We start from the raw sequence: 27,602 nt of genomic DNA, 5'->3' as shown, positions 1-27,602 counted from the left end.
GCTTGCGAGCAGATGAACAGACTGTGGACCATCCACGCAGTGGCTCACGGGTCAGCTAGGAAAAGGAACCGGCCCTGATCACACACGACAGCGTGGAGGAGCCGCATGGGCGGGACATTGGGGATTCCATTCACATGCTGCTCCTGTCTTGTTTGGTCACTGACCAAAGCCCTCTTACCCCCATGATGTGTCTTCTTTGTCCCCACCCACACCGTCTCACGTGGTTCCTGTCAGGAGGTTGGCACTGGTGTCCCCAGCACCTCCAAGGTGCTCAGTACGTGTGAGTAATACTTGAGTGAACAAGCTTGTGACCTTGGCCAGGTCACAAATCCTTGCTGCTCCTCAGTCTCCTCACCTGCCAAATGGGAGAATGGGAGTCACGCTCAGGGCTTCACGCAGGTGTGAAGTACTCCGAGCAGGGCAGGGTTCTTTGTCATCCTCAGGAATGTGGCTCCATGGGGAGCATCTGAGGCCTGTGGAGGGTTGACCATGCCTGCCGCCAGGGGCTGTGGGCTTTATCCCCCCTGGGGCTTATGTGTGCCCTTGGGGCGTTCTTCCCTCTGTGTGCAGTTGCCTACTGCCTGCCTCTTGGCTCCCACCCTCACCCCTGAAGCTGCCAGAGGGGTCTTTTATTTTATTTATTTTTTATTGTTTTTATTTTTTGGCCGTGCCACGTGGCATGTGGGATCTTAGTTCCCCGACCAGGGATCGAATTCGTGTCCCCTGCATTGGAAGCGCAGAGTCTTAACCACTGGACCACCACCAGGGAAGTCCCCAGAGGGGTCTTTTAAAGCCACATACCTTTAAAAGCACACAGGGTTATGATCTGACTGTCCCTTAACAGTGACAGCAAGTGGCCTTGCTCTAAGAATGACGACCAGCCTTCTCCCCGTGACCTCCAGCACCACCGTCACCCCACCCCTCTCTGGGCCCGTTCACTTGTCCACTCCAGCGCCCCACTCTGCTGCTCACAGCGGCACCCCCATAGGACCTCCAGAGCCGATCTGCCCCTGGGATGTCCCTCATCTCACAGGCCGACCTGCTGCGTGGTCACTGCCGTGTCCCTGTGCCCAGCCAGAGGAGGCGCTGCATAAGCGTGGTGGGACCGCCCACAGGCCGATGGGGCGCGACCCTCATAGTGCTTGGCGTGCGGTGAGGGCGCGCCTCCTCCCTCATTCCGCCCACTGGGCTAACAGGTTCCCAGGGGTTCCGACACCCAGCCCATGCTGAGAACCAGCAACCTCCCCTGGGGCTCTCTCTGGTGTTCCCGATACAGGTAGGGTGCCCCTGAGACACTGGTTGTCACAGTTCCGGGGAGTGGTGTGGCATCAAGGATGCTTGCCTGTATGAAACACACCTGCCCAGTGTTCTGCACAAATTTCAGATAATCCGAATGTTTATCTGGGTGCAAAACTTGTTTAAAATTCCCTGAGCCCAGAACCTTGCTCCATTTTACATGGAACAACAAAGAATCCTTTGCCTGGCTTTGGTGATCTCTGAAAATGTTGCTTCTTTTGTGCCTGCCTGGACCCCTGCTCTTTTGCTTTCCTTTTTTTTTTTTGGCCGCGCCCATGCGGCTTGTGGGATCTTAGTTCCCCCACCAGGGATCTAACCTGGGCCTTCAGCAGTGAAAACGCGGAGTCCTAACCACTGGACTGCCAGGGAATTCCCTTGCTTTCCTTTCTTAATGGTCCAGGGTGGCTCCCGGCCTTCCCACTTTGCATGAATCCAGCTGTATTAGTGTAAGTCAGTGCAGGTAGTGCCTGTGTATTTCCATAGTGAAATACATAGCATATATATATATTTTTATTAAACAGATTTATTGAGGGCTCATTTACATGCTAGGAAATTCACCCATTTCAAATGCAGTGATTTTTAGTAAATGTATAGTAAGTATTAGTAAACAGCACTGCAGTCCAGCTTTAGGACATTTCCATCACTCCAGAAAGCTTCTCTGCTCTCAGTTTCCCACCCCTGGGGCAACCACTGATCCACTCCACGCCTCTATCGATTTGTCCTTTTGGGACAGGAAACACATCGTGTTTTGTCATTAAATATTTTCCTTTTATTTTAGTCTTTATATCATATGTATGGCATTATATTACTTTTAAAAATGTAGATGGGAAATGTACTGATCTGGGGACTTCCCCGGGCAGTCCAGTGGTTAAGACTCCGCACTTGCACCGCAGGGGACATGGGTTCAATCCCTGGTCAGGGAACTAAGATCCTGCATGCCACACGGTGTGGCAAAAAAAAAAAAAAAAAAAAAGAAGAAGAAGAAGAAATGTACTGATCTCTTTTGGGTCTGGGGGTTCAAATATTTGGCAGGGAAAGGGCTCTTTGGGCATGCTGGGTCTGGAGCATAGCCAGCTGGAGGGAAATGGTTCCGTTTGTCGCTAACCTCCAATCCAGCCCCTCCCCAATTCCTCTGTGGCCTCAAGACCCTCCAAGGCCAGAGCGTTCCCGGGTACCCTGCTGGGGTTGGTGTCTTTGCTGAGATCACCCAGATTGCAAGAGGGGATTGCTCCACTCCATGTGGCCACACTTCCTGGCCCCCCTGCAAGCTGGCCTCGTGAGTAATTTCTGACCCTTTCCCCCTCCCACAGGGACTTCCTTCCCCGAGGTTCAGGAATCGTCACTCGGCGGCCTCTCATCCTGCAGCTCATCTTCTCAAAAACAGGTACGATGGGGTGGCTTGTAGCCCAAACAGGAAGCGAACGTGGATGCGGTGCCCAGCGGGAGCCAGGGGCCTTCTGATGAGTCTCGGGTCCTAGGCTGCCATTTGGGTTTGAATTCACTTTTTCCTTGTATGCAGGGAAGTTGAAGCACAGTTCATTGAGCACCTCCACCCGCCCCCAGCATCCTCAGCTGTGACCAGGCCATCAGGTGCCATATTTCTGGCTCTGTCGTACATGACACGTTTTTGCTGAACACTTTCAGAATCAATAGCAGACACTGTGACACGTCAACCCGAAATGCTTCAGTGCATCTCCCTTTGCAATAAGGACACTCTCTTACACTCACAGAACCACACCCAAGAAAAGTCATCATTTCTGCCTGTTATCTTACACCCAGTCCATACTCATGTTGCCAATTGGCCCCCAGATATCTTCCCTGGCTGGTTCTACAGCTGCTCTGATCAGTCCCACACTACCCTTCATTGTCGTGTCTCCTCTTTTCATTAGAGCAGCATCCCCACCGTTTCTTTTTTTTTTTCCCCCACCGTTTCTTTTTAAACTACAACACTGACTTTTGGGAGAGACCCAGCCTGTTGAATGTAGAGTGGCCCACATGTAGATTTTTTTCTGTCTTTCCCTCGGCGGCCTCCGTTCTTCCCACACAATTCTGACATAACATGGGCATCTCTCCCAGCTTGAAACCCACTTGGCTTCCTTGTAAAGCATCTCAGGTCAGAGGCTGGAAGGGGAGAGGGGAGCCGTTGGGGGTGGGGCCTCTCTTCTCTCCAGAGCCCTCAGGGGGTCTCCATGCTGCTTCCCCACTGACCTGGAATGTCAGCCATGGTCGGTTCCGCACTCGCTGTGCCAGCGTCACCACAGGCCATGTTAAACACCCCCACTCGGGGAAGGCAGCTGACATATTCCCATTTTACAGATTGGGAAACTGAGGTTTAACCAGGTTACCTGCCTTTCACCTGGGATGAGTACCCAGGTGGGGTCAGACCTCGGACTCCACTCTCAGCTGGTTCTAGTCCCTTCATCTCACCTTCATCCTCCGGGCCTTCACCCAATCCACCTGCAGGAGGGCAGGACACCAGTGAGAGACGGCAGTTGATTGGTCCAGCGCCCGCCACGGGCAAGCCAATAGGCTGCCTCCTCTGGGTTCAGGTGTCCAATCAGCTGTGCCAGGAAGGGCAGCGACAGGGCCGCAGGTTTTCAGATGTCAGCGGGGTCAGAGTCACATAGGGCTTGGCCTATTGGGTTTCTGTTTCACATTCAGTAGGTTGGTGGGGGGTGAAGGGGTGAGAATCTGCATTTTTAATGAGTTCCCAGGTCATGCTGATGCTTTTGGGAAAACTACATTGGGAAAACCTCTGCCCTGGTGGGTGGGGGCTGAGAGCTAATACTGCCCAGGTTCAGATCCTGGCTTTGTAGCTTACTGGCTGTCTGGTCCCTGGGGAGGGACTGCTGCTCACAGCTGTGTTTCCTGTCTGGACAGTGAAGATAATAATAGTACTGCCTTTGTCGGTTGCCATGAAGACCGTATTATTCAGTACACGTACAGCCCGTAGAACAGTAGTGGTACCATCCCATTGGCTGTGGGTCTGTGCTCGCTGCCAGCCTGTTTGGGGACAGCTTGCTGTTTGGGGAACAGGTTGGCTGGCTTCCTGCAACAGAAGGTCCGTGGCATTGTCGTGGCGGGAGGGCTCCCCCATCACCTCCCCAGTGGCTGTCACCCAGCAATAATCCAGGGAGCACTGGCTGCATGCCGCAAGCTAGCGCAGGGCTGGGGCACAGTGGTGAGCAGGACCAGGGGTGCTGCCACCACCTGTCACCTTGCCTCTTGGTACTTCTTTTGGTGCTGAGGACAGTGTAGGGGGAGACTTGGGTTGAGAGCAGGAGGGAGACACATAGACATGGCCCTCACCAGATGCGAATATGTGTGGTGGTGGTGGGGTGACGCAGTCCATCGGTTGGGAGCATCACAGGGCTTCTCGGAGGAAGTGATGTTTGAGCCGAGGCTGACAGGTGCTTTGGGGTGTGTTGGGGGAGGGGAAACTCTCCCTCCTAGCAGAGAGTGGTACGCGTGAAGACCGTGAGGCAGCGAGGCCCAGTGTGGCCTGCTGGAGGAACTGAAATTCCTTCTGCTGGGGGAGAGAAGAGAAGCACATGACAAGTGACAGCCCTGTGGGGGCACATCTGCCCAACGCCTGCCCCGATGATGCTGAAATCTCCATTCCTGCCACCCCACTTTACAGAGGAGGGAACTGAAGCTTCCAAGCCCCTTGCCTGAGGGCACATGGGAGGGCCATCTTGAAAGCCAAGGCTTAAACTCATTCTGGGCGAGTGTGGCCTTAGGCCGAGGTGTGGTTTGATCAGATCCTGTGGCCACTGGTGGAGAAGAGACCACAGGGACCAGCTCTGGGGCAGGGGGACCAAGAAAGTAGGGATGGGGTGGCATCCGTGGAGATGGAGACATATAGTTGGATCCTGTTGGGCTGGGCCTGGGGGTGTGGGGTGGGGGAGAGGGGTCCAGGGTGTCCCACGTGGGAGTGCTTCTTGCTGTGTCCCAGCTTGCACAGTCTCCCGCCACCGACCATGGCATTCCCAGTCTCTCTTTTTTTTTTGGCTGCGTTGGGTCTTCGATGCTGCGTGCGGGCTTTTCCTAGTTGCGGCGAGCGGGCGCTACTTTCTTGTGGTGCGCGGGCTTCTCATTGCGGTGGCTTCTCTTGTGGAGCACAGGCTCTAGGTGCGTGGGCTTCAGTAGTTGTGGCATGCGGGCTCAGTAGTTGCGGCACACAGACTCTAGAGCGCAGGCTCAGTAGCTGTGGTGCACGGGCTTAGTTGCTCCGCAGCATGTGGGATCTTCCCGGACCAGGGATCAAACCCGTGTCCCCTGCATCGGCAGATGGATTTTTAACCACTGCGCTCCAGGGAAGTCCCTTCCTAGTCTCTTGATGTCCCAAGCAGATGTGAGCTGGGCCTTGGCCAGATGCCAGGGAGGCAGCGTGAGCACTCCGAGGGTCCCGGCCCTTCCTAAGCTCAGCCTGTTGGGTGCGGCACACGCGGGGTTGCTGTGGTCCAGCTGAGAGGGGAAAGCACAGGGGATTGTGGGAGAGTATACCAGACACTGGATCTACTTTGGGCCAGGGGCCCGGGGAGAATATTCTAGGCAGGGCAACAGCTGTGTTGTGAAGCTGTGAGGTGAGGCTGGGGAGGGCCTGGGAGGCAGGTGGCACATCCTGGCAGGTGTGATAAGGGGTTCAGGCATTGGGAACCCGAGTGGCATTCAGGGTGTGTAGAGACCGGCTTAGCCCATTGGCTGCCTTGTGGAGGAGGGATGGACAGGCGCAGGAGTGCGGGTGGGGAGGCCAGGGAGAGGTTGGCCTGGAGCCAGGTGAGAGGTGTTGGGGCCTGGCCCAGGGCCGTGCTGTGCTGGCGAGGGCAGAGTCTGCAGTGATCTCGAGGTGGGGAGCCCAGGTGACAGGCACCAAGGCACCAGGGCTGAGGGTGACACTGATAAGAGGGAGGAAGCTGAGCGCAGTGTGGGACTTGGTGATGGCTGGGGCTTTAGAGCTTTCTAGGGGCTACACGGGGCTGCATTGCTCCTAGAGATTAAAGTTTTGTTCAGGTGGTTCTCAGGGACAGGACTCCAGAGCCAGGCTGCCACTCCTTCCTATCCGCGACCTCGGGCAAGTAACTTCCCTCTCTGTGCCTCGGCCTCCTCGTCTGTGGAATGGGGTGGTAGTGGTGACTCCCTCGTGGCCCTGGCACCCCATGAGTCTGTGGTGTGGCTGTCGCCTCCTGTAGGGTCTGGAGTCCCTGGTACCATAAGTTCCTAATTCTCTGACTTCGGCAGCGCCCAGTGGCGCCCTGCTTCTCCTCGTCCAGGTAGGTCTCAGTGAGCCATTACTTTTAATTGGCTTAGTTTAAAAATTACGTTAGACCGCAGCCACCAGGAAGTTTGGTGGCTCACGGGGGAACCCTGCTCCTCCTTGGGAACCACCCCTGGACCTCGTAAACCCTGGGTGCTGGGGACTGTTCTTGTGTGGAATGTGCACGAGCCTCCCCTCCCAGCCTTGACCTTGGCCTGTGCTCACAGGAGCCAGAGAGGGGATGTCAGGGCTTGGCTCTCAGCTTCCTTGAGGCTTCGTGGCTCCCACGGGGCCTTGCTGGCCTCTGGGACCTCACCTCCTCCTGGTGCCACAATCTTCCTCTTCATCCTCAGGACCAGCTCGATTGTTCCCACCTCTGGACCTTCACCCTCACTGTGCGTCCCGCCTGGACCACCCTGCCCCATCCTCCTCCTCCCCTGGGTGAGCCCCACCCCAGTCACTGCTGCCTTAGTTCTTCTACAGCGTGCGTTATGAGGCACCGTCCTGTTCTCGCATTTCCTTTTTTTATTCCCTTAATACATATTTATTTATTTGTGCCGGGTCTTAGTTGTGGCATGCGGGATCTTCGTTGCCTCATGCAGGATCTTTGTTGCCACATGCGGGTTCCTTTAGTTGCAGCATGCGGGATCTTTACTTGCAGCATGCAGGATCTAGTTCCCTGACCAGGGATTGAACCCGGGCCCCCTGCATTGGGAGTGCGGAGACTTAACCACTGGACCACCAGGGGAGTCCCTTGTATTTTCTTTCTTTCTTTCTTTTTTAAATTAATTAATTCATTAATTATCTATCTATCTACTTATTTATTTATTCTTGGCTGCGTTGGGTCCTTGTTGGTGCGCGTGGGCTTTCTCTACTTGCGATGAGCGGGGGCTACTCTATTGCGGTGCGCGGGCTTCTCATTGCGGTGACTTCTCTTGCTGCTGAGCACGGGCTCTAGGCACGCGGGCTCAGTAGTTGCGGCACGTGGGCTCTAGGGCACGCAGGCTTCAGTAGTTGTGCCACACGGGCTTAGTTGCTCCGCAGCATGTGGGATCTTCCCGGACCAGGGCTTGAAGCTGTGTCCCGTGCATTGGCAGGCAGACTCTTACCACTGTGCCCCCAGGGAAGCCCCCCTCGTATTTTCTTGATGGTCTCTCTCTCTCTCTCCCCGTGCCTCAACATCAGTGCCACCAGAGCAGGGCCGCTGACCTGCTTTGTCCATCGCTCTCCCCTGTGCCCAGCATGGGGCCTGGCACCCAGTAGGTGCTCCGTCATCATGGGACAGGTGGCTAGCCATGCTCTTAAGGGCGGCTGCTGGGCTCCTTCTCTCCCGTGGGAGAGTATCCACGACTGTGTGTGCAGCACCTTTCCCTGGCCAGCCTGGCCCTGGCAGGGCCCTTTCTATAAAGCCTATAGACCCTGCCACGGTCGGGGTGTGGGCTTGTGTCTGCATAAGGAAACCAAGCTGGGAGCTGGTGAGGGTCAGGTGGGAGCCGGTCAGGATGGCAGGCTGGCACTGTCACCTTCTCCAGTGTGTGTTTTTTCCCACACCAACAGCCAGTTCTCCAGTTGTCAGTGGACACTGGTCCGGTGTGCTCCAGTTTAACTCAGTTCTGACACTCCCTACCTGGAGGCAGCATCACATCCCACAGGTCAAGGGGTCAGTCTCACCAGACTGTACCCCCGTACCTGCTTCAGATGCCGATCCCAGGTCCAAGCTGTCACCTGTGCTTCTGACCGCCCGACTCCAGATCAGAGGTTCCTGTGAGCCCCTCCTTGGGTTCAATCGATTTTCCAGAGTGGTCCACAGAACTCAGAGAAACATTTTACTCCCCAGATTCCCGGTTTATTATAAAAAGATATGTATAACTCAGGAAGAGCCAGGTGGAAGAGATGCATGAGGCAAGTTATGCGGAAGGGACAAGGAGCTTCTGCGCCCTCTCCGAGCTCGCTGCTCCCTCGGTCCCTGCACCTGCTCACCAACCTGGAAGCTCTCTGAACGCCATCCTTTTGGGGCTTTCTGGAGGATGTAGGGAATGGTTGATTAAATCATTCCCATTAGTGCTTGATTCAACCTTCAGCCTCTGTTTCCTCCCCGGAGGTCAAGGGGTGGGACTGAAGTTTCCAACCTTCTAATCACAGCTGGCTGGTTTCCCTGATAACCAGCCCCCATCCTTAGGTGCATTCCACGTCACCTCATTAACATAAACTTAGGTATGACTGAGAGGGGCTTATTATGAATATCACTCTTATCACTAGAACATTCCAAGGATTTTAGAAGCTCTGTGTCAGAAGTGGAGGGAAGACCAAATACATATTTCTTATTATAAATCGTAATGTCATACCTTCCCAGTGGCCAGAACGTGTCCTAGGATGGGAGGTGTTCACGACTTGCCTCAGATCTGGGGGTGGGGGGGGGGTTGAGGACCACACAGACTCGGAGATGCCACGGGCTTTGCCCCCTTCCTGCTCAGCTGAAAGCTCTGAAGAGTTCCTCAAGTCTGGATCCCTTCGGTTGTGTGGTGCGCAGGGTCGCCCAGGTGTCTCTGAGCCCCAGGTTGTTCCTCCTGGGCTGTGTCGGCCAGACCAGCATGCTTGTTGACAGGTTGGGGAAGGTAGACCCCCATCTCCGCTGCCCGGGGTCGGCCTGGTTGTTCTGCTCTTCGTTGGGTTGAGAATGGAGAAGGGATGGGACGTGCTCCCAAAGGTCAGGACAGAACCGTCACACACACCCCTGAAGCACCGAAACCCCAGGGAGCATCGGAAGTTGCCCTAAGCCCGGCAGCTGAGCTATCTGCATGCTGTCTCTGGGCCTGGCACTGTTTGATTGCTTTATCACATCGCTAACCCTGGGCTCTGTGTTGTCCTGTTTCACTGTGGGGAAACTGAGGCGCTCCCACCTCCCTCTCATCTTCCTGTCACCTCCCCAAGTCGTGCTGTGGTGCCTGACTTGTGTTCTCCAGGCCTGTTTTTTAAAAAAATTTTTAAAAAGGGGCTGTTTTTTTAAAAAATTCGTTTTTTTAATGCTTTATCAAGTTTTAGCATTCTGTATTTTTTTTTTCCTTATCAATTTATTGATTTTATTTATTTTTGGCTGCATTGGGTCTTCGTTGCTGCACGTGGGCTTTTTCTAGTTGCGGCAAGCGGGGGCTCCTCTTCATTGTGGGCACATGCTTCTCGTTGCAGTGGCTTCTTTTGTTTCGGAGCACGGGCTCTAGGCGTGTGGGCTTCAGTAGTTGTGGCACACGGGCTCAGTAGTTGTGGCTTGTGGTCTCTAGAGTGCAGGCTCAGTAGTTGTGGCGCACGGACTTAGTTGCTCTGCGGCACGTGGGATCTTCCCGGACCAGGGCTCAAACCCGTGTCCCCTGCATTGGCAGGTGGATTCTTAACCACTGTGCCACCAGGGAAGCCCCCGTATTCTTAAAGATATCCAGTAAATGTTTTCTTCTTAATATACATCTCTCCTATCTTTTTCTTCTTTCTATATCCTTGGTCCTTTTTCTTTTTTCTTTTTTTTTGGGGGGGCGCGCCACTCGGCTTATGGGATCTTAGTTCCCCGACCAGGGCTTGAACCCGGGCCCCCTGCAGTGGAAGCGCAGAGTCCTAACCACTGGACCACCAGGGAAGTCCTGAGGGCACCTTCTTGAAGGGCATGCCTGGGAGATGCCCGAGGCGGGGTGTTGGCTACTGAACACAATGGGGACCCACATGGGAGTCATGGGGTGGGGGAAGTCCTCCTACACTTCGGCACCTAATGCTTTGTAACAGGTCACCTAGTAATTAAGTTTTATTAAGCAGTTACTATGCACCAGGCACCGTGGAGTACAAAGACCAAAACCAAGTCCCTCGCACTCCCTTCTTGCAGCTCTGACTTTAGCAGGGGACACACAAGCACATGGTGGGTCAGTGTGAGGAGTGCCGCGAAGGGCCGGCTGGTCTGGGTGGGCCTCCCCAAGCAGCGTTGTTTAGAGCCAAGACCTGAAGGAGGCAGGGAACAAGTCCTGGGCGGAGGGCAGAACCTCCTTTTAGAAAAAAACTGCAAGTGCGTTCACTGACCCCATGGGACGCGGGTGGGATGCCCTGCAGTGGCTAAGGGTGGCTGGCTCTTCGGAGTTGGCAGCTCAGCTGCTCGCCGAGGGCCCGCTTTATCCTTGACTCCTGCTGTGCCCTGGGCTGGTCCCGTGGAGCCTCCGGGGACTGATCACATGTGGCTGGCCCTCCTTCCAGGGAAGCCTGCTGCCGGGCTCCAGTGGGGTGCCTGTGTGGCCGTCGAAATGCTGTGGCAGGGCCCAGGGACCTGAGGGACTGGCTTTGTTATCTGAGCACAAGGAAAGGAAGGTTTGAAAACGCTGCAGCTGCTCTGGGGATGGATGCAGCGGGGTCCGGGGACCAGGGCAGGCAGAGCTGGTGGTGGCTCGACCTGGGCTGCTGGGGATGAGTTGAGAGGGCGCTCTCCAGGCATTGCAGGCCCGTAGCTCAGCCTCAAGGCCCCTGAATTATTCTTTGAGACCGTACATCGTTAAAAAAAAATCACCTCCCCCATCCAAGCACTTACAGGGCTGTGGAAACCCAGGCTAAACACTCCGCCTATTTTTCTTTTTTTTTTTTCTTTTCTTTTTTTGGCGGTACGCAGGCCTCTCACTGCTGTGGCCTCTCCCGTTGCGGAGCACAGGTTCCGGACGCGCAGGCTCAGCGGCCATGGCTCACGGGCCCAGCTGCTCCGCGGCATGCGGGATCTTCCCGGACCGGGGCACGAACCCGCGTCCCCTGCATCAGCAGGCAGACTCTCAACCACTGCGCCACCAGGGAAGCCCATGTCATATTTTAATTTTCCTCACGGGGAAACTGAGACACAGAGGGGGAGCCTGGCCAGTGGGCATCCCCCCCCACCTTCTCTCCATCTCCTGTAGACTCCCCTGTGTCCAGAGCATCCTCAGGGCATGGGGAAAGGTGTCCACTTCAGAAAGATCACGCGGCCGTGAGGTAGGCCAGGGCTGAGTCGGGCAGGCCGCCCCTCCAGGAGACGCCTCCTAGTTCCTGGTACGTTGAGTCTCTCTTCTGAGCGCCTCTGGCACTTGCTGTGACATGCTTGTGCCGAGTCCATCTTCCTCGTCAGACCAGGACCCTGGCTCTGGGCTGGACCTGTGCCGTCAAGAAGTGCATTGGGAAGGAGGGAGGGAGGGGGAGATAGCAGGTGGTCCCATCAGACCCTGTTCCTGTCTAGTCTCCCGTATATCCAGCTTGGTGGCCGTGGTGGTGCTGGGCCACCTCACGGAAGCTGGAGCAGGGACCATGCTACCTTTCCGGCAGTCATTTTAGTTGTAAACGTAATTACAGCGCACCTACTGTGTGCTCAGAGTACTGTGCCCCGGGGACACAGAACAACACAGATTCAGATCCCTGCCCCGTGGGGCGGACCTTCTCCTGGGGATCAGAGAAAATACATAGGCTGACCAGGTAAACCATATTAGAAGGTGGCAGGTACTTGGACGATCCTAAGGAAGGGAAGGGGGAAAGAGACTGAGGAGGTTTGTCATCTCACTTTGGGGTCAGAGCAGGCCTCATGGAGAAGGAGAGGTGACATTCAAGCAGAAACCTAGAAGGGGGAGAGGGAGGGACCCGTAAGGGTATCTGTAGGTAGAGGGAAGAGTCAGTGCAAAGGCCCTGAGGCAGGAGTGGAGGGCTTGGAGTGTGAGAAACCAGGCAAGCCAGTGTAGCTGGAGGGGAGGGAGTTGGGGTCAGAAGCTGGGGGGAAGGAAATTTTGTAGCGCCCTGTGACATGTGGTGAAGACTTCAGCTCTTTTTTGGGGGGCGGGGGGCCGCACCGTGTGGCTTGTGGGATCTTAGTTCCCAGACCGGGGATCGAACCTGTACCCCTTGCATTGGAAGCGCGGAATCTTCACCCCTGGACCGCCAGGGAAGTCCCAAGACTGGCTTTTATTGGGGTGAGGTGGGAGCTATGGAGAGTTTCAAGGAGCAGAGGCTGAGGTCTGGCTTTAAGAGGGTCAGTGCTTGTGGGCGGAGAGGAAGGAGGGTTGGCAGAACCTTTCTTAGCTGGTATGAGCCTGGAATCTAGCCCATGGTTCCAAAGTGACGAGGAGCCCAGCAAAGAAGGCAGGTTGTGAGGGATGGGCCTGGCGGAATCCTTGACCTTCCTGTTAGGCACAGAGGGTATGGCTTCTGCTGTCCACTGACCCTCTGGGGAAGAAGCTGTGGCTCTCCAGCACCATCTCCTGCACATCTTTCAGTTACACAAAGGCACAAAGGGTCTGGCAGAAGGGAAGGCTGCCACACACACTAGGCTCTGGGAGGCTACAGCTGGCAGGTCCTGGTCCCATAAACACAATCCAGGGTGACCTGGCTCTGCCAGGGGAGGAGGTCCAAGGTGCACAATGGGGTTCCAGGTGGCATGGAGTCAGGGAAGGCTCCCTGGAAGAGGCAACAGGCAGGCTGGCCTGGCAGGGCAGAGGTTTGCAAGGGACAGGGCCTGTGTCCTGGTCCGCAGCCCCTTTCCCATCCTCCATTCCCCTGTACTCTAGGAAGGGGGATGGTACCTTGCAAGTGCTGAGCCCAGGGCCTTGAGCCGGAAGAGAGCTGAGGTTTTCTGTGTGGGTTGGAGGACTGTTCCATTTTTGGTGGCTGCTGCAGGAAGAGCAGCAGAGTATTTTCTCTTGTCCCTGTGGAGGGCTGGAGCACGACCGTCCTTGGGAACTGGGTCAGCTGAAGGGGTTGGGGTGGTTGGTCCTGTACCCTCCAGCCAGCATCTTCATTGCCCTGCTCCTGAGTGGCCAGCGCCCACATTGGGTAAGATCCTCAGTGATCTGAGCGCGGAGTCCCCCTGACCCCTGCAGCAGAGGTTAGAGAGGTGAAGAGCCTGTCCGTGGCCTCACAGAGGCCATGTGACTCGAGAGCGGCCATCTGGAGACAGATTATCTGAACTCCAAATCCCAGCTCCGCCACTGAGCTTGAGCCAGCTTGTGTCACCTCTCTGGCCTCAGTTTCCCTGTCTGTGATATGGGCATTATGGAGGTGCCTACCTGCTAAGGTGCTCACTTGTGAGGAACAAATGGGACCACATGCAGGGCCTGGCCAGAGCAAGCAAGGCCTGACTGTTGGCCATAGTTTGTTTGGTTATGGTGATGGGATGGCGAACCTCTTTGCATTCATTTCTGTCTGCTGTGTTCCACGTCTGGGTAGAGATTCCTCACCTGCCTGGCCTTTCTCTGTCGCAGGGGTCTTTCTCCCTCCTTTCTTCTGCTGCGGCTGATGGTAACACTGTGCTGTGATTTATGTAGCCAGGTCTCCTCCTGGTGGACATTGAGGCAATTTCTAGTCTTTTACTGTGAGAAACAGCGCTACAACGCTGTTTGCAACATCTTTGCATCTCTGCCATGGACCAGTTCTTTAGGCTGTTTGCCAGTGAGACTTACTTCCCTCTTTTTAGCATCACTTGCAGGAGCCATGCTCTCTGGGCCTAGAAGGTCCCCCATCCCCAACATATACTGTGAAAATTCAAACACGTGGAAAAGTCAGGAATTGTACAGCGAGTGCCTGTAGACTCAGCACCTACGTCCTGCGATGAACATTTTTTCTTCCTGCTTTATCCACATTGTGCTTTGGATTCCTCTGCCTTGATGATAGGACCAGCACTGTCGTTAGTCACTTTTATTTCCCTTCATCTCAGTGTCAGTAACGGCTTTCAGACACCCCGGGCTCAGAAGGCCTGAAGAAGCCAGAAAGCTTTTCTCTTGAGGGGTTCACGTCTAGGTTTGGGGGGCCCCATGAACAGCCAGGAGGGGAGGAGGGGCAGCGAGATGGGCTTTGGTGAGGCCAGTGGTGCTGCCTGTTCCCCATCCTGTGCGGGTGCCTTGGGGAAGGAGGACAGTGAGTCCCAGGGACACGCACCGGGGATCTCACCTGGCTAGAGGGAGCTGGCGGCTCAGGATCCCGCCAGGGCAGCGGCTTGCGGCCCTTTTGACTGAGATTCTGCGTCACGACCCAGGACCATCTCATGTAATATAAAACCGAAGCAGAAGCTTCATCAAACGTACATCACTGCACTCTGGGTGATGCATGCTTATCCTTCGTATCCTGTTCATCAGAAAAAAAGAATAAGTGCTGGTCACATCCACCTGTTCGTTGTTGTCTTTTGTTTTTTGTGGGTTTTTTTTGTTTTGTTTTTGCTGTACGCGGGCCTCACTGCTGTGGCCTCTGCTGTTGGCCACAGCATGGCCTCACTGCTGTTGTGGAGCACAGGCTCCGGACGCGCAGGCTCAGTGGCCATGGCTCACGGGCCCAGCCACTCCGCGGCATGTGGGATCTTCCCGGACCGGGGCATGAACCCGTGTCCCCTGCATCGGCAGGCGGACTCTCAACCACTGCAGCACCAGGGAAAGCCCTTTGTTTTGGTTTTGATTTTTTTTTATACTCATAATATGTCATGACGTGTTTTGCAGAATGTTTCATGAAAATGTCCGTTCCACAGAGTCAGGATTTTTGCCAGTTTTGTACCTTGTGGAATCCCTGAGGTCTGGAAGGGGGGCATGGTCTATAGGAGGGCCCCCCTCAAATACTTGTCAAGAGAATTAATCTGTTGCTCCCCAGATTCCTGGAAGGCCTGTAACTGATTGTTCACTTGCTCTGCTTGGCAAAGCACCTGTCCCAGAAGGCCCTCTGTTCCCCCGCGCACAGCGAGACCGCTTCTCTTTCTCATTTGAGCATCTTCCTTCCCTCTTCAGAATATGCCGAGTTTTTGCACTGCAAGTCCAAAAAGTTTACAGACTTTGATGAAGTCCGGCAGGAGATTGAAGCCGAGACCGACAGGGTCACGGGGACCAACAAAGGCATCTCCCCAGTGCCCATCAACCTGCGGGTCTACTCACCACACGGTAGGCAACAGGGACCCCTCACATACGGGGGCAGCGGAAGGCTGACTCCACGGGTCACGGGTCGGGTCGGCCTCACTCTCAAGAATACGGCCCCTCCCATTTCTCTTCACACACAACACAGCCCTCTGGATCCGTATCTTCCCACGTCTGATCTCAGCTCTAAGAAAAACAGCATACCAGGGAGACTGTCAGGAATGGTGGAGTCTGGGGTGAATTGCAGCTCGTATGCTCCTTTTAAAGGGGCAGCCACGGCTCTGCTCCCAGGTGAATGGTGGCCACACAGTGATGCCAGCCCAAGGCAGCCAGGTCTTCTGGTTCTTCAAGAGGAGCCAGAGAGCCAGATTTTTCTGCATAACGTCCCGATTTTAAAACTGCATCATTTAAACAAAGCAAGCAGCCTGTAGCCATGTATACCCTCTGACCCAGAGGCATGGATTGCTAACTTAAATGGTGTTTGGTGAATATCGCAGCTGACTCCTAACACCTCAGTATGGGTTCTTTGTGATGCGTTTATTTATTTATTTATTGGCCGTGCCATGTGGCTTGCAGGATATTACTTCCCCAACCAGGGATTGAACCCACGCCTTCGGCAGTGAAAGCGCAGAGTTCTAACCACTGGACCGCCAGGGAATTCCCAGTTTATTTATTTTTGAACAAATGATGCCTGTACATGGCTCATATTCAAGTTATAAAAGGGTATATCCAGCGAAAACCTACCTTGCCCCCCCAAATTACAAATATATTTCATGTTCTCGAAATGATACATCATGCCTATGTGGGCAGTTATGAACATGTATGTATATATTGTGTATGTGTGTTTCACAACTTTTACTCAAATCGTAGCATGGTATAAAAGTCGTTGATGCCTCTTTTTTGTATGAGTGCATCTCAAGAGTGTGTTTCTTACCAGAGTATCATCTTTTTGTTTTTAATAGTTCCTTGGTATTGGCTGGATCGATGGGCTGAAATTTGTTCGGCCATTGAGCGTAATTCCAGTCTGCAAATGCAAATGTCCAGATTTAAAACTGTATCGCTGATAATAACTGTAAATGGAGTATAACCTTAAAAAATTGTGAATCACTATATTATATACCTGTAACTTATATAATATTGTATTTCAACTATATTTCAGTAAAAAAAAGTAGTCATTTCATTAAAGAAACAAAGCTGTCTCACTGAAATAGACTACAGGAGGTGTCTGTAAGATGGGATTCCTAGGAGGGAGTTACCAGGTCAAAAGGTGGGATCCAGTTGGAGTGCAGGAGAAATCCTGAGGCCTGACCCCCAGCACTTGGAGAAGTGGGCCAGGTCCCTGCAGGGTTGTGCGTGCCTCCCTTGCCCTGGCTCTGACAGCCTCTCCCTCTGCTTTCCCTCCCAGTGTTGAACCTGACCCTCATCGACCTCCCGGGCATCACCAAGGTGCCTGTGGGGGACCAGCCCCCAGACATTGAGTACCAGATCAAGGACATGATCCTGCAGTTCATCAGCCGGGAGAGCAGCCTCATCCTCGCCGTGACGCCCGCCAACATGGACCTGGCCAACTCGGATGCCCTCAAGCTGGCCAAGGAGGTCGACCCCCAAGGTACCCCCCGAGCCCCACGGCAGCAGCTCCCTCTTCCCGGCGCCTTGGAGCATCACGACTTGCCCCACATCCTCGATTCCACGTCACTGGCATTCTCTTTGGCGCACAGCCTCCCCAGGAAAAGGCCTGGGACACAGAATTTCCCATGAGGGCCAGCAGTTCCGGGGGGCATCCCTTGGGAGGCCAGTGTGTGGCAGTTGGCATTGCTCCTTGGAAAGCTGGTCCCTGCTTCGCCTGTGCAGAAAGCTAGTCCAGGGGGGTGGGAAGAGGGCAGCCCTCCTTGGACACAGATGCGAGTCCAAATCCCACCTCTAGAAGTTCCTCTTCCTCCCCGAGGTTTGGTCCCTCCTGTCGAAATGGCAACAGCGGTCCTAACTTGTAGAGCTGTCAAGAGGACTGGAGGTCTCTCCATCACTGTTTGGGGGGTCTGGCAGGGAAGGTGAAAGGATAACGAGTTAATGAAGCCAGTTGGGGCAGGAGGGAGTGGTGGAGACTGGGGCATCTCTGGCCCAGGGCCTTCGTTCAGTAAGTGTCAGTTAAGCCCCGGCTACATGCCAGGCTCTGTTTCGGCCTTGGGAACCCGGCACGGGACAAAGTTGAGAGGGGCCCCCTGCCACCAGCGAGCTGATATTCCAGTGGGAGCGACAGAATCCCCCACTGGAAATAAGCAAGTGGAATAACTTCCGGTAGTCGTAAGCACTGGATGGAAATAGAACCCACTGAGAGAGGCTGGGTGGAAGGGGGTGCAGTCACGGGCCTCTGAAGATGTGAGGTTCTGGGCAAGATCAGAATGAGAAAAAGAGGCAAAACCCAGGAAAATGGACAGTGGGTGCTAAAGAGCGGGGGTGTCCAGGACACAGCAGGGGGACCGGTGTGGCCAGAGCAGAGTGAGCTAAAGGGAGGGCGCGGGAGCGAGGGCCGAGAGGGGCCAGGGCCAGTCGAGCAGGCCCCGTGGACTGCGGTGGGGAGCTGGGCGTGTGCTCTGAGAGCGGCGGGGGGTTAGCAGAGTACGACACATACCGAAATACATTCTCCAAATTGTCCGCTGACTGCCTGGATCCCACAGTGTTTTGGAAGGAGTTGGGGACCAGTGTGGAGTTGGGGGAGACAGGCTCTGTGGCTCACGCTCCCTAGTTTGTAGGCCTGGGGGACAGTCGGCAAAGGGGGCTCCTTTCCCGCCGGGACTGTGAGCTCCTCAAAGCTCAGGGCTCTGGCAGCTCTTCCCCAGGGTCATCCAGGTGTGCTTTCCTGGGAGGGGCCACCCCTGCCCACAGCGCCCCGCTCAAGCCTTCCTGTCCCCCTAGTCCAGTCCCAGGAAATAGTGTGTGACCGTGACTGCAGAGGCTAGATCAGGCAGTGAGGATGTGTGGCTGAAAACAGTTAAGTGAACTTGATGCTGGCATTCTTCCAGAAAAAAGCGGCTTTCTAACTTTGAAAGTATTCCTGATAATTATCCCCAAAATGTCACCATTGTAAAATGTAGGACCTAACATGTGACAGCTCCTCTCCCCCTGCAGATACTGGTGGCCACACTTGGCAAATATCCTTTCAGAGTTTGTTCTCCCACGTAAAGTTACATTTTTAGAAATGGGATGGTCTTTCCTTATTTTTCTGTAGTGGTGTGTGTTTGCCTATTACCACAGGGACATAGGTCCATAGCCATCCACCATGCGGCCCACTGCTGTCTTTGTTTTGTTCTTGAACATTTGGGTTGTTTCTGAGCTTTTAGGAACAGTGCTTCAGTGAGATTGGACATTTCTAATAAAGTAGATGCCCCCAGACCCCCTCCCCAGTCATCTCTCTCTACCTTGGGCTGCCTCTACCCTCCCCAAGCTTTGTGGGTGCTTGCACACACACACGCGCGCGCGCGCACACACACACACACGCCACACGCACGGCTAGAACAGAGGGGCCCTCAGGCACCAGCACGGGCAGTTGATCGATCTGCAGGGTTCCCTCGATTCTGGGCAACTTGGGACGAAGAGGAATTCCATGGGGTGGTTTCCAGTGTGGAATTTTGGCCATTCAGATGAGAGGTAACCCTAGAAAGAATTGTCACGGGTTAGTGTGTTACGTTGCATGCCACTCAGAGAGCACAGCATGGAGATTCTGACCTGGGGTTCAAGTTCGATGAGGTTGCCCCCTGATGCTGCAGCAAGACACCGTCGCTGGTCGTACCAGTGATGACGGTGGCCAGCATTTATTGATTCAACATTGGCCACATGCCAGGTTTATCCTCATGGACGACCCCCTGAGATTGGTGTGTTACTGCCTTCATTTGACATGAGGGAAACTAGGGTCCAGGCAGGTGATGTTATGGTTTGTCCCAGGTCACATGGCCTGGAAGTGGGGGGATCCCGCTGGGCCCCAGGTGGCCCGGGGTCGCCAGCCCGTGCTCCTTCCTCATGGTGCCCTCTGACCTCTGTGCTCTTTTCAGGCCTGCGGACCATCGGCGTCATCACCAAGCTCGACCTAATGGATGAAGGCACTGACGCCAGGGACATCCTGGAGAACAAGCTGCTCCCCTTGAGAAGAGGTGCGGCCCGGGAGGGCCTGGGGGCTACAGGGCAGGGGAGGGCAGGCAAGATGGGTGGGCTTGAGCAGCAGGAGAGCTGGTGCACCTTTGCTTTTGGAAAATGATTTGTTTTTGTTATCTTTACTGAAACCCCAGCAAATGCTCACAGATACAGTCACCATCCCATTTCCCCACTGCCCAGAAGTAACTGCTTTTCTGTTCCATTGTAGAACCTTTCTTTTTTTTTTCTGCCCGAGTGAACACAGGTAGCTTTTTCTTCTGATTTGCGTGCATTTTTCAGTTACACAGGGAATGCCTACTCACTCTGGCAACAGAAAACAAGTGTCCAGAAGAAGGAAACAAATCGTCCACAGCGCAACTTCTCCCCCTATTTAATACTCTGTGGTTCTCCTTCCCAAGAGTTCCCGAGGGTTTGTAACTTCTCTTAATGTTCAATACTTGCTTTCAAACATTCTCTCAAGTGGAGAGAAAAGTGCAAGGAGAACCACTGGCCCAGCCTCGCTGCTAATCACATACAGCTAACCTTCAATGCCCCCAATATCCTCTCCTGTTGTTCTTTCCTCCCTTGGGGGATCACGAAGCAAATCCTCGGCATCCTATCATTTGACACATAAATACCTACGATTCTGTTCAAACAGCTCCTCCTCCAGCCACTTTATCTGTACTGCTTCACTTGGCATCTGGCCATTGTAGTTCCCTATAAACCTGTCATTTGATCTAGACAGAGGCTGATGAGGCTCGTGTTTAAGTTTAGTTTCAGGTATTCTGACAAGAGTAGCCCAAGTATTTTTATTTTCAGTAAAATGAGAATAGCAAACATGTATTAAGTACCTATTACGTATCAGGCACGGTTCTGCACTGTTGGTGTGGAAGAACCCATTTAATCCCCGTAACAATCCAATGCAGTGGCTCTGTGCTCATTCCCCATTTTATGGATGAAGAAACAGAGGCACTGAGAGGCTAAATCCCTTGCCCCAGCTCGCAAAGCTGGCAGGTGGCGGAGCTGGTTTGGAACGCCAGCTCTCCAGCGCCACACCGCCTGGTGACCTGCTTTTCCATTTCACTTAGCAAAATAGCAGAATGTGTCCCTGTGAACATTCCCTTGAAGGCAAATACTCTTCAAGATGACTGTAAAAGCTCCTGTGGGGTCTCTCCTATGGGGGTACACGGACCATTACTCAGACCCCATTTGTTGGACACTTAGGTTGGTTCCTGTTTTTCACTGTGGCACAGTGTAGAATAGGTATTAATATCCAGCAAGATTAGCTGTCCCCCATTGCCCTTAATTTTGAAGGTTTTTTTTGCATTTCTAAAGCTCGGATTGTGGAATTCATCTTCTCCAGAGCTTTTCTCTGTCCAGCCTCTCACACCATGCTGAATATAACTTCTTCCTCCAAACACTTGGCGTTGCTTTTCAGGACTGTACTCGGTGTTTGCATTCCCCGTGTTGCTTCTGAGTAATGCGTATGGCTTGTCACCTCCTCTGTGAGTGACTTATAGGGCAAGATCCATGTCTACACCCACACACTGCCCGGTCCCGTGCAAAAAAGGGGACATCTGGGCTCCTTGGCTTGCCTGGCACTGCCCTGACCTGACCCTCTCTCCCCACAGGCTACATTGGCGTGGTGAACCGCAGCCAGAAGGACATTGAGGGCAAGAAGGACATCCGCGCAGCGCTGGCGGCGGAGAGGAAGTTCTTCCTCTCCCACCCGGCCTACCGGCACATGGCAGACCGCATGGGCACCCCACACCTGCAGAAGACTCTGAATCAGGTACGGCAAGGGTTTTGTGCAGTTGCTCAGGCTGTGCACTGCACAACAGCTGCCATGCACAGTGCCATTGGCCTTGGTCTAGAGCAGCACTTGTTTTAGCAAAATGGGTTCAGTGAACATTTGACTCAGGGCCTGGAGAAGAGTGGGTGTTCAGTAAGTCTGTCCTGGTACTGTTATTACCATCACTACTATTGTTACCATTATTTTATTTTTATTTTTTAAAAAAATTTTATTGAGGTATATAGTCGCTTTACAATGTTGGGTTAATTTCTGCTGTACAGCAAAGTGGTTCAGTTATACATATATATATTCTTTTTCATATTCTTTTCCATTATGGTCTGTCACAGGATATTGACTATAGTTCCCTGGGCTATACAGTAGGACCCTGTTGTTTATTACCATTATTTTAATTACCACCGTAATTATTTAGTCACGTACCCAGAAGTTTGCATACAGTTCCTGACACTGATGACCTGGGTTACGAATGCTTCGCCTGAACCAACACCGGGTGGCTAGCAGCGCTCGACAGTAGCCAAGCGGGAGGACTTCGGAGTCTGGCCTTCCTTGGTCCAAAGCCCAGCCCCGCCTCTCCGAGCCTCCCCGTCCATCAGGCGGGAATCATCCGCATCCCTGCCCCCAGGGCTGGCGTCTGCTCCATGAAATGCAGCACAGAGCAAATGCCAGCAGCTCTGGTATCTCACTGCTTTTCTAGTGTTATTTTTTTCCCACAGGTAGTATATTCACAGGGCTCATAAAAAAAACCAGTGTTTATAAGTATATAGTGGGGGGCTTCCCTGGTGGCGCAGTGGTTGAGAGTCCGCCTGCCGGTGCAGGGGACACGGGTTCGTGCCCCGGTCCGGGAGGATCCCACGTGCCGCGGAGCGGCTGGGCCCGTGAGCCATGGCCGCTGAGCCCACTCATCCAGAGCCTGTGCTCCGCAACGGGAGAGGCCACAGCAGTGAGAGGCCCGCGTACCGCAAAAAAAGTATATAGTGAAGCACCCCCATCTGCCCCTGCTTCCCACCCCTAGGGCACCACTGTTAACACCACCTGAGTTTCTTTCTGTTCATAAAAGCAAAAAGGAATTTTGAGAATCACATTTCTCTCTTTCTTGCATAGTCATGGATAACCGCCCCTTGGTTTTTGTTTTTTTTTTTTTTTTGCTCAGCAGTATCTCCTGGAGCTCTGTCCCTACAGAAAAAGCGTCCTCACTCTTTTTCGTGGCCCTGTAGTAGTCCCTGAACACATGGGTCTTAGTCTGTTTAAGCAGGCTCTTTTTGGAAGGCTGGTTTCTAATGTTCCTAGTCAGTAACAGGCTGCTGTTTAGTAACATCGTTTTGCACGTGTGCCACTTTCTACGAGAGTAAAATCCCTAATGTGGGATTATGTAGCTATATCTTAGCAGGCAGTGTGGTCCTTAGTGGCCCCGGGGTTACGAGGAATTCCCCCTCAGTGCTATATGGTAGCATCTCGGATGGGGCAGGGCCCGACAGCCTGAGTCCTTCATGACTGCAGTGGGACACAGTGGCAACGTGGGAGCTGGGCCCTGTCCTTAGGGAAGGGATGTTTCTAATTGGGGGCACCAGGTGGGGGCACCAGGTAGAGGCACAGTCGAGTGTTAGGCAGTGATGGGGCCGGGAAGAGAGCTGGCGCAGAGCCGGAAGGCAGAGCAGGCAGCTCAGCAGAACAAAGAGGGAAGTAAGTGTCTGGTGGGAGGGGCCCTCCAGGAAAGGAAGCAGCGGTCTGCCTGGGCAGGGGGTGGAGGGAGAGGAAGGGAAGTAAAACTCCCTGCAAGTGCCTGGGGCCCCCTCTGAGAGCCGCAGGTGAGCAGCCCAGCTCCACATCCTGGTCCCCCCACCCCTCCTTTGCCTCACGAGCTAAATGGGGCCACTGTAACGCCCCAGGATGCTGTCGGGGGCCGGAGTGGACTGCCACCCTTAGGGACCTGCAGCTTCCACAGGGAGGGGCCCCAGCTCACATAGGGCTTTGGGGTGACCATCAGATTCATTTGGCGGAGTGTGAGGCTCCTTCATGTGTTTTTCTCTAGCTTGATGGAGAGTTTGTCATTTCTTTTGTCTTGTAGGACAGATGTGGCCACAAAACACTGCTTTGCACTTTGTGGGTTTTAGCTGATGTTATGGCTATTATTCTTTTCTTCCCTTCTCTCTTTTTTCTTCTATCATAGCATTAAAAAAAGTCAGACAGTGCAAATATAGTGAATGTCCCATTTCCTCCCATCCCGCGATGGCTCTCTTCCCCTGAGGTGGCCAGTGTCACCACTTCCTGGGCTTCCTTCTCGAGACGCTAGACACTGATGTGTCTGTACCGCCAGCCTTCCTTTTCCTCCTGCTTCTCTTTTCCTTCTTTTCCTTTTCCGCCTTCCTTTTCACCACCTGAACAGTTAAGATATTTACCCACTGCTCTGTAACTAGCTTTTTCTTGAACGACCCATCTTGAGGCTCATTGCCTAACTTTTTCTGCACTGCTGCCCCCTTTTAAAATTTGTGAATAAGGAACAAATCCCCGTGGTTCAAAGGCAGAACAATAGGGCTTCCCTGGTGGCGCAGTGGTTGAGAGTCCGCCTGCCGATGCAGGGGACACGGGTTCGTGCCCTGGTCTGGGAAGATCCCACATGCTCCGGAGCGGCTGGGCCCGTGAGCCATGGCCGCCGAGCCTGCACGTCCGGAGCCTGTGCTCCGCAACGGGAGAGGCCACAACCGTGAGAGGTCTGCGTATCGCAAAAAATAAAACAAAACAAAAACAAAAGGCAGAACAATAGAGGAAAAGGGGGCTGCAGGGAAGGGTCCTTCCACCCACCTGGTCCATTCTGCCCTTCTCTTGTGAACCATCCTTCAGTCTGTTCGTGCAAATGAAAATGTGTTCTTACTTTCTCCCCGTCTTTACAGAGGGGAGCACATCATAGGTGTCTTCTGTGCCTTTTTTGGCAAACTGTTTCTGTTGTAGTTTGTAGGGCCCGTCCCCGTATCTGTACGTTCCCCCAGCATTCTGCAGTGTGGATGCACCATCGCCCGTCTGACAGTCCTTCTGTACCTGGGTCCTGCGTTGGCTTCTAGGCTTTTTTTTTTTTTCTCCCACCGAGCGGCACTTGTGGGAGGCTGTTCCCAGTCAGCACTTGGGTCCTGCTGCCTGGTCCTTGCGAACAGTTGCGTGTACTCCTTGGTGTGACAGCCTGGTTGATCTGCCCTCCCAAGGCCCCGCGGGCTTTTTGCAGCATCTCACGCTGTGGACGGAGCTGTGCCATCTCTCCCTGCCTCTCACGCCAGTGTGACTCCAGCTGGATGTTTCTGTTGGACCCTCGAGGCTGGGGGTGGAGCGGGCCCGCCCCTTCTCAGCATCCTGCCTGTGCTGACCTCTGACCTCTAGCCTCTCTCCTGCAGCAACTGACCAACCACATCCGGGAGTCACTGCCGGCCCTGCGTAGCAAGCTGCAGAGCCAGCTGCTGTCCCTGGAGAAGGAGGTGGAGGAGTACAAGAACTTCCGGCCCGATGACCCCACGCGCAAGACCAAAGCCCTGCTGCAGTACGTGCCCCTCCCCCCGCCTGGCGCTCCGGGGCCTCCACCTGGCCTCAGGCTCCCCCACTCATCCGTCCGTCTGTTCGTTCAACAAACACTTGGCCAGAGCCCCCTGTGTGCTAGGCCCTGTCTTGAGCACTGGGGTCTCCCCAGTGTGCTGGGCAGACACACCATATGCTCAGAACGGGGAGGGGGGAAAGGATGAGGCAAGATAAGTAGATGAGAACATGTGTACTCTGTGAAATGGCCGAGTATCAAAGTAAGGAAGGGGCTAGAGAGTGCCAGGGTAGTTATAGGGGTGCCATTTAAAATAAAGTGGCCAGTGAAGGCCCCCCTGAGACAGTGAGAGTCGGGAAGAGACCTGAAGAGGTGAGGAAGGGGGCCACGCAGAGTCCTGGGGTTGGGGGCCCGGCCAGTGCAAAGGCCCTGAGGCAGGATTTCATCCAGCATGTTGGAGAAGGCCCATATGGCTGGAGCAGAGTGAGCGAGGGGAGAGTGGGAGGAAGGGAGGGCGGGGAGGGAACAGGGTAGGGCCTACAGGGCCTTGTAGACCATGGGGAGGGCTTTGGTTTTTGCTCTGAGGTGGGAGCCATGGAGGGTTCTGAGCATTGGCAGGACGTGGCCTGACTCAGGTATTCACAGGCGCCCTCTGGCGGCTGCAGGGAGGACAGACATGGGGGGAGGGAGCCGAGCCATGTGTCAGCTACTTCTGCTTGCTTTCTTGGAATCCTCACCCTGACTCTAAGAAGGTGCTCCCGGCAGCCACCCAGCTGTGAGTCGGAGGAGTGGGTGTGCCCCGTGATCTCAGCTTCTCACCCGGGTCTTCTCCTGCCTCCGCACTCCAGGTGTCTGCCCTGCCGGGGACCCTTAGCTGGCTTGGCTAGAATGGGATCCAGAAGCTCCTTGGCACCTCAGATGGCGGATGGTGCCGCGTACAAGACCCCTCCCAGAGGGACACTGTCCTGTGTGGCCGTTATAGCCCTGACGTCCCCCTACCCTCTCTGCCAAGTGGCACTGCACACTGGTTGGATCGGGGGTGAGAATGCTTTTAACATCAGACGGCCTCAGCCCATTCCGAAAAGCTTTCTGCAGCGCCAGCGCTGGCCCCTTGCACGCTTTAGGAGATCTGGTGTAGCGCGTGCTGCAGAGGCCACGGCCTGGGGCTAAACCTGGGCCTGATGGGCAACCACAGGCAGGTGGCCACACCCCTCTGAGCCTCATTTTCTTCGCCCCTAAAATGACGACCACAGCCCGCAGCGGCTCTCAACGTCACGTGGCCATTGGGGAATCTTGTGAAGACGCTTTGGGGGCCCTTGGCGGGGCGGGCCAGGGGACACCCTCCACGACAGCACCCATCCCCCAAGGTTCGTGTCATCTTTCACCAGTGCCCTGAGGCCCGGCCCGGGCCCGGGTGGTTTTGACATCACAGCGGAGGTGCACTGCTATCATCTGCGGCCCCTCAGCGAGGGCTGGTGTTCCTTCTTTAGCGTCTTATCTGCAATCCCAGATCCTCCTGCAGGCTGTGGGCCACACAGACCAGCAGTCAGCAGAGGCCCTTGCTTCTTCCTTCCCTGCTGGCGGGCGTCCCTTTGAATGGCTTGTTGCGTGACCTCCTCCTCGGCCTTTATTATAAAATTGACTGCCTTCACGTGTACAGAGGGTGAAAACTTCCCCTCCCTCCTCTGCACCACGGTTCCTGTCTCCAGGCTCTTGTCTTACCAGAGAATGAGAACAGTGGCATCAGACTAGCCCCCAGTTCTGCTCTCTCGCGGCTGATGGAAGTGGCATCGAGAGCCTTCCATTGCCCACGGCCGCCTGGAGTATCCCATACGCTCTTCCCGTGACCCCATGCCCATAGGGGACATTCGGGTATTTTTTTGCTTCTTCGATAGATGCTTCTCAATTCATTGTTGAGCTCACAAGCGAGGATTCCCGCAGGGCAGACTCCTAAAAGAGGGATCACTAGCTTGAGGAGAACTTGAATTTGAATCAGTAGCGCTTCCGTGGCCTCCAGGGGGCCCCATGCCCGCTGGCCCTCCCGGCCTCGTTCTGGGCACCCCCTCAGGTCCCACACAGGTATATATGGTATGTGGCTCACTTGGAGCCAGTGATAGGAAAGCTAACTGTCTACTTTAATCATCCTCGTTACCATGATCGATTGTTCTGGGTCGAGCTTTTTCCTCCCAGGCACAGCTTGGTCCTTGCTCCGTGTCGGGGAACCAAGTTATACAATGACCTTCACCTCAGCTCCATCCTGTGCATAGAACACAGATCACTTAAAACCCTGGCAGGTTTTTTTCCCCAAGCAGAGGTGATCGGGGACATTTTTCAAACCAGCCCTTGTCCCTCAGCTTTTGTGTTTTGTGCCTGGATCTCTCTCCTTCTAGAACTAGGATCAGGAATGCACGTTCCCTAGACGTGCAGCTGTGGCTCTAAACTCAGGACCAGTCATCTCTAGGGACCGCTGGTCAGTTTTAGATATCTTACCTGCCCTGTACCTTGGTGTATTCATTTGCTGTGGCTGCAGCAAAGTACCACGAACTGGGTGGCTTAAAGTGAAATAGAAGTTTATTGGGAATTCCCTGGCGGTCCAGTGGTTAGGACTCTGTGCGCTCACTGCCGAGGGCTTGGGTTCAATCCCTGGTCAGAGAAGTAAGATCCCACAAGCCCCGCAGTGTGTCCAAAAAAAAAAAAAAAAAAAAAAGAAAGAAAGAAAAAGAAATGTATCGTCTCATA

General features: G+C 54.2%; 1 protein-coding gene across 11 annotated transcripts in view; it reads left to right on the top strand.

Moving 5' to 3' along the window:
* Positions 1 to 27,602, top strand: part of DNM2 (dynamin 2) — a 92,774-nt gene that overhangs the window by 30,403 nt on the left and 34,769 nt on the right. For all 11 annotated transcript variants that reach the window (XM_060297125.2, XM_030879705.3, XM_060297124.2 and 8 more), the window contains exons 2-7: positions 2,607 to 2,680; positions 15,292 to 15,441; positions 16,820 to 17,023; positions 19,461 to 19,559; positions 21,171 to 21,331; positions 24,730 to 24,872. In XM_060297125.2, coding sequence (XP_060153108.1) covers positions 2,607 to 2,680; positions 15,292 to 15,441; positions 16,820 to 17,023; positions 19,461 to 19,559; positions 21,171 to 21,331; positions 24,730 to 24,872 — 831 coding nt within the window. The remainder of the gene's footprint in view (positions 1 to 2,606; positions 2,681 to 15,291; positions 15,442 to 16,819; positions 17,024 to 19,460; positions 19,560 to 21,170; positions 21,332 to 24,729; positions 24,873 to 27,602) is intronic.

This window comes from Globicephala melas, chromosome 3 (genome assembly GCF_963455315.2).
Source record: "Globicephala melas chromosome 3, mGloMel1.2, whole genome shotgun sequence".
In the NCBI taxonomy this organism is placed as follows: Eukaryota; Metazoa; Chordata; class Mammalia; order Artiodactyla; family Delphinidae; genus Globicephala; species Globicephala melas.
Note: the sequence above shows the minus strand (reverse complement) of the source record. Positions and strands in the feature narration are given on the sequence as shown.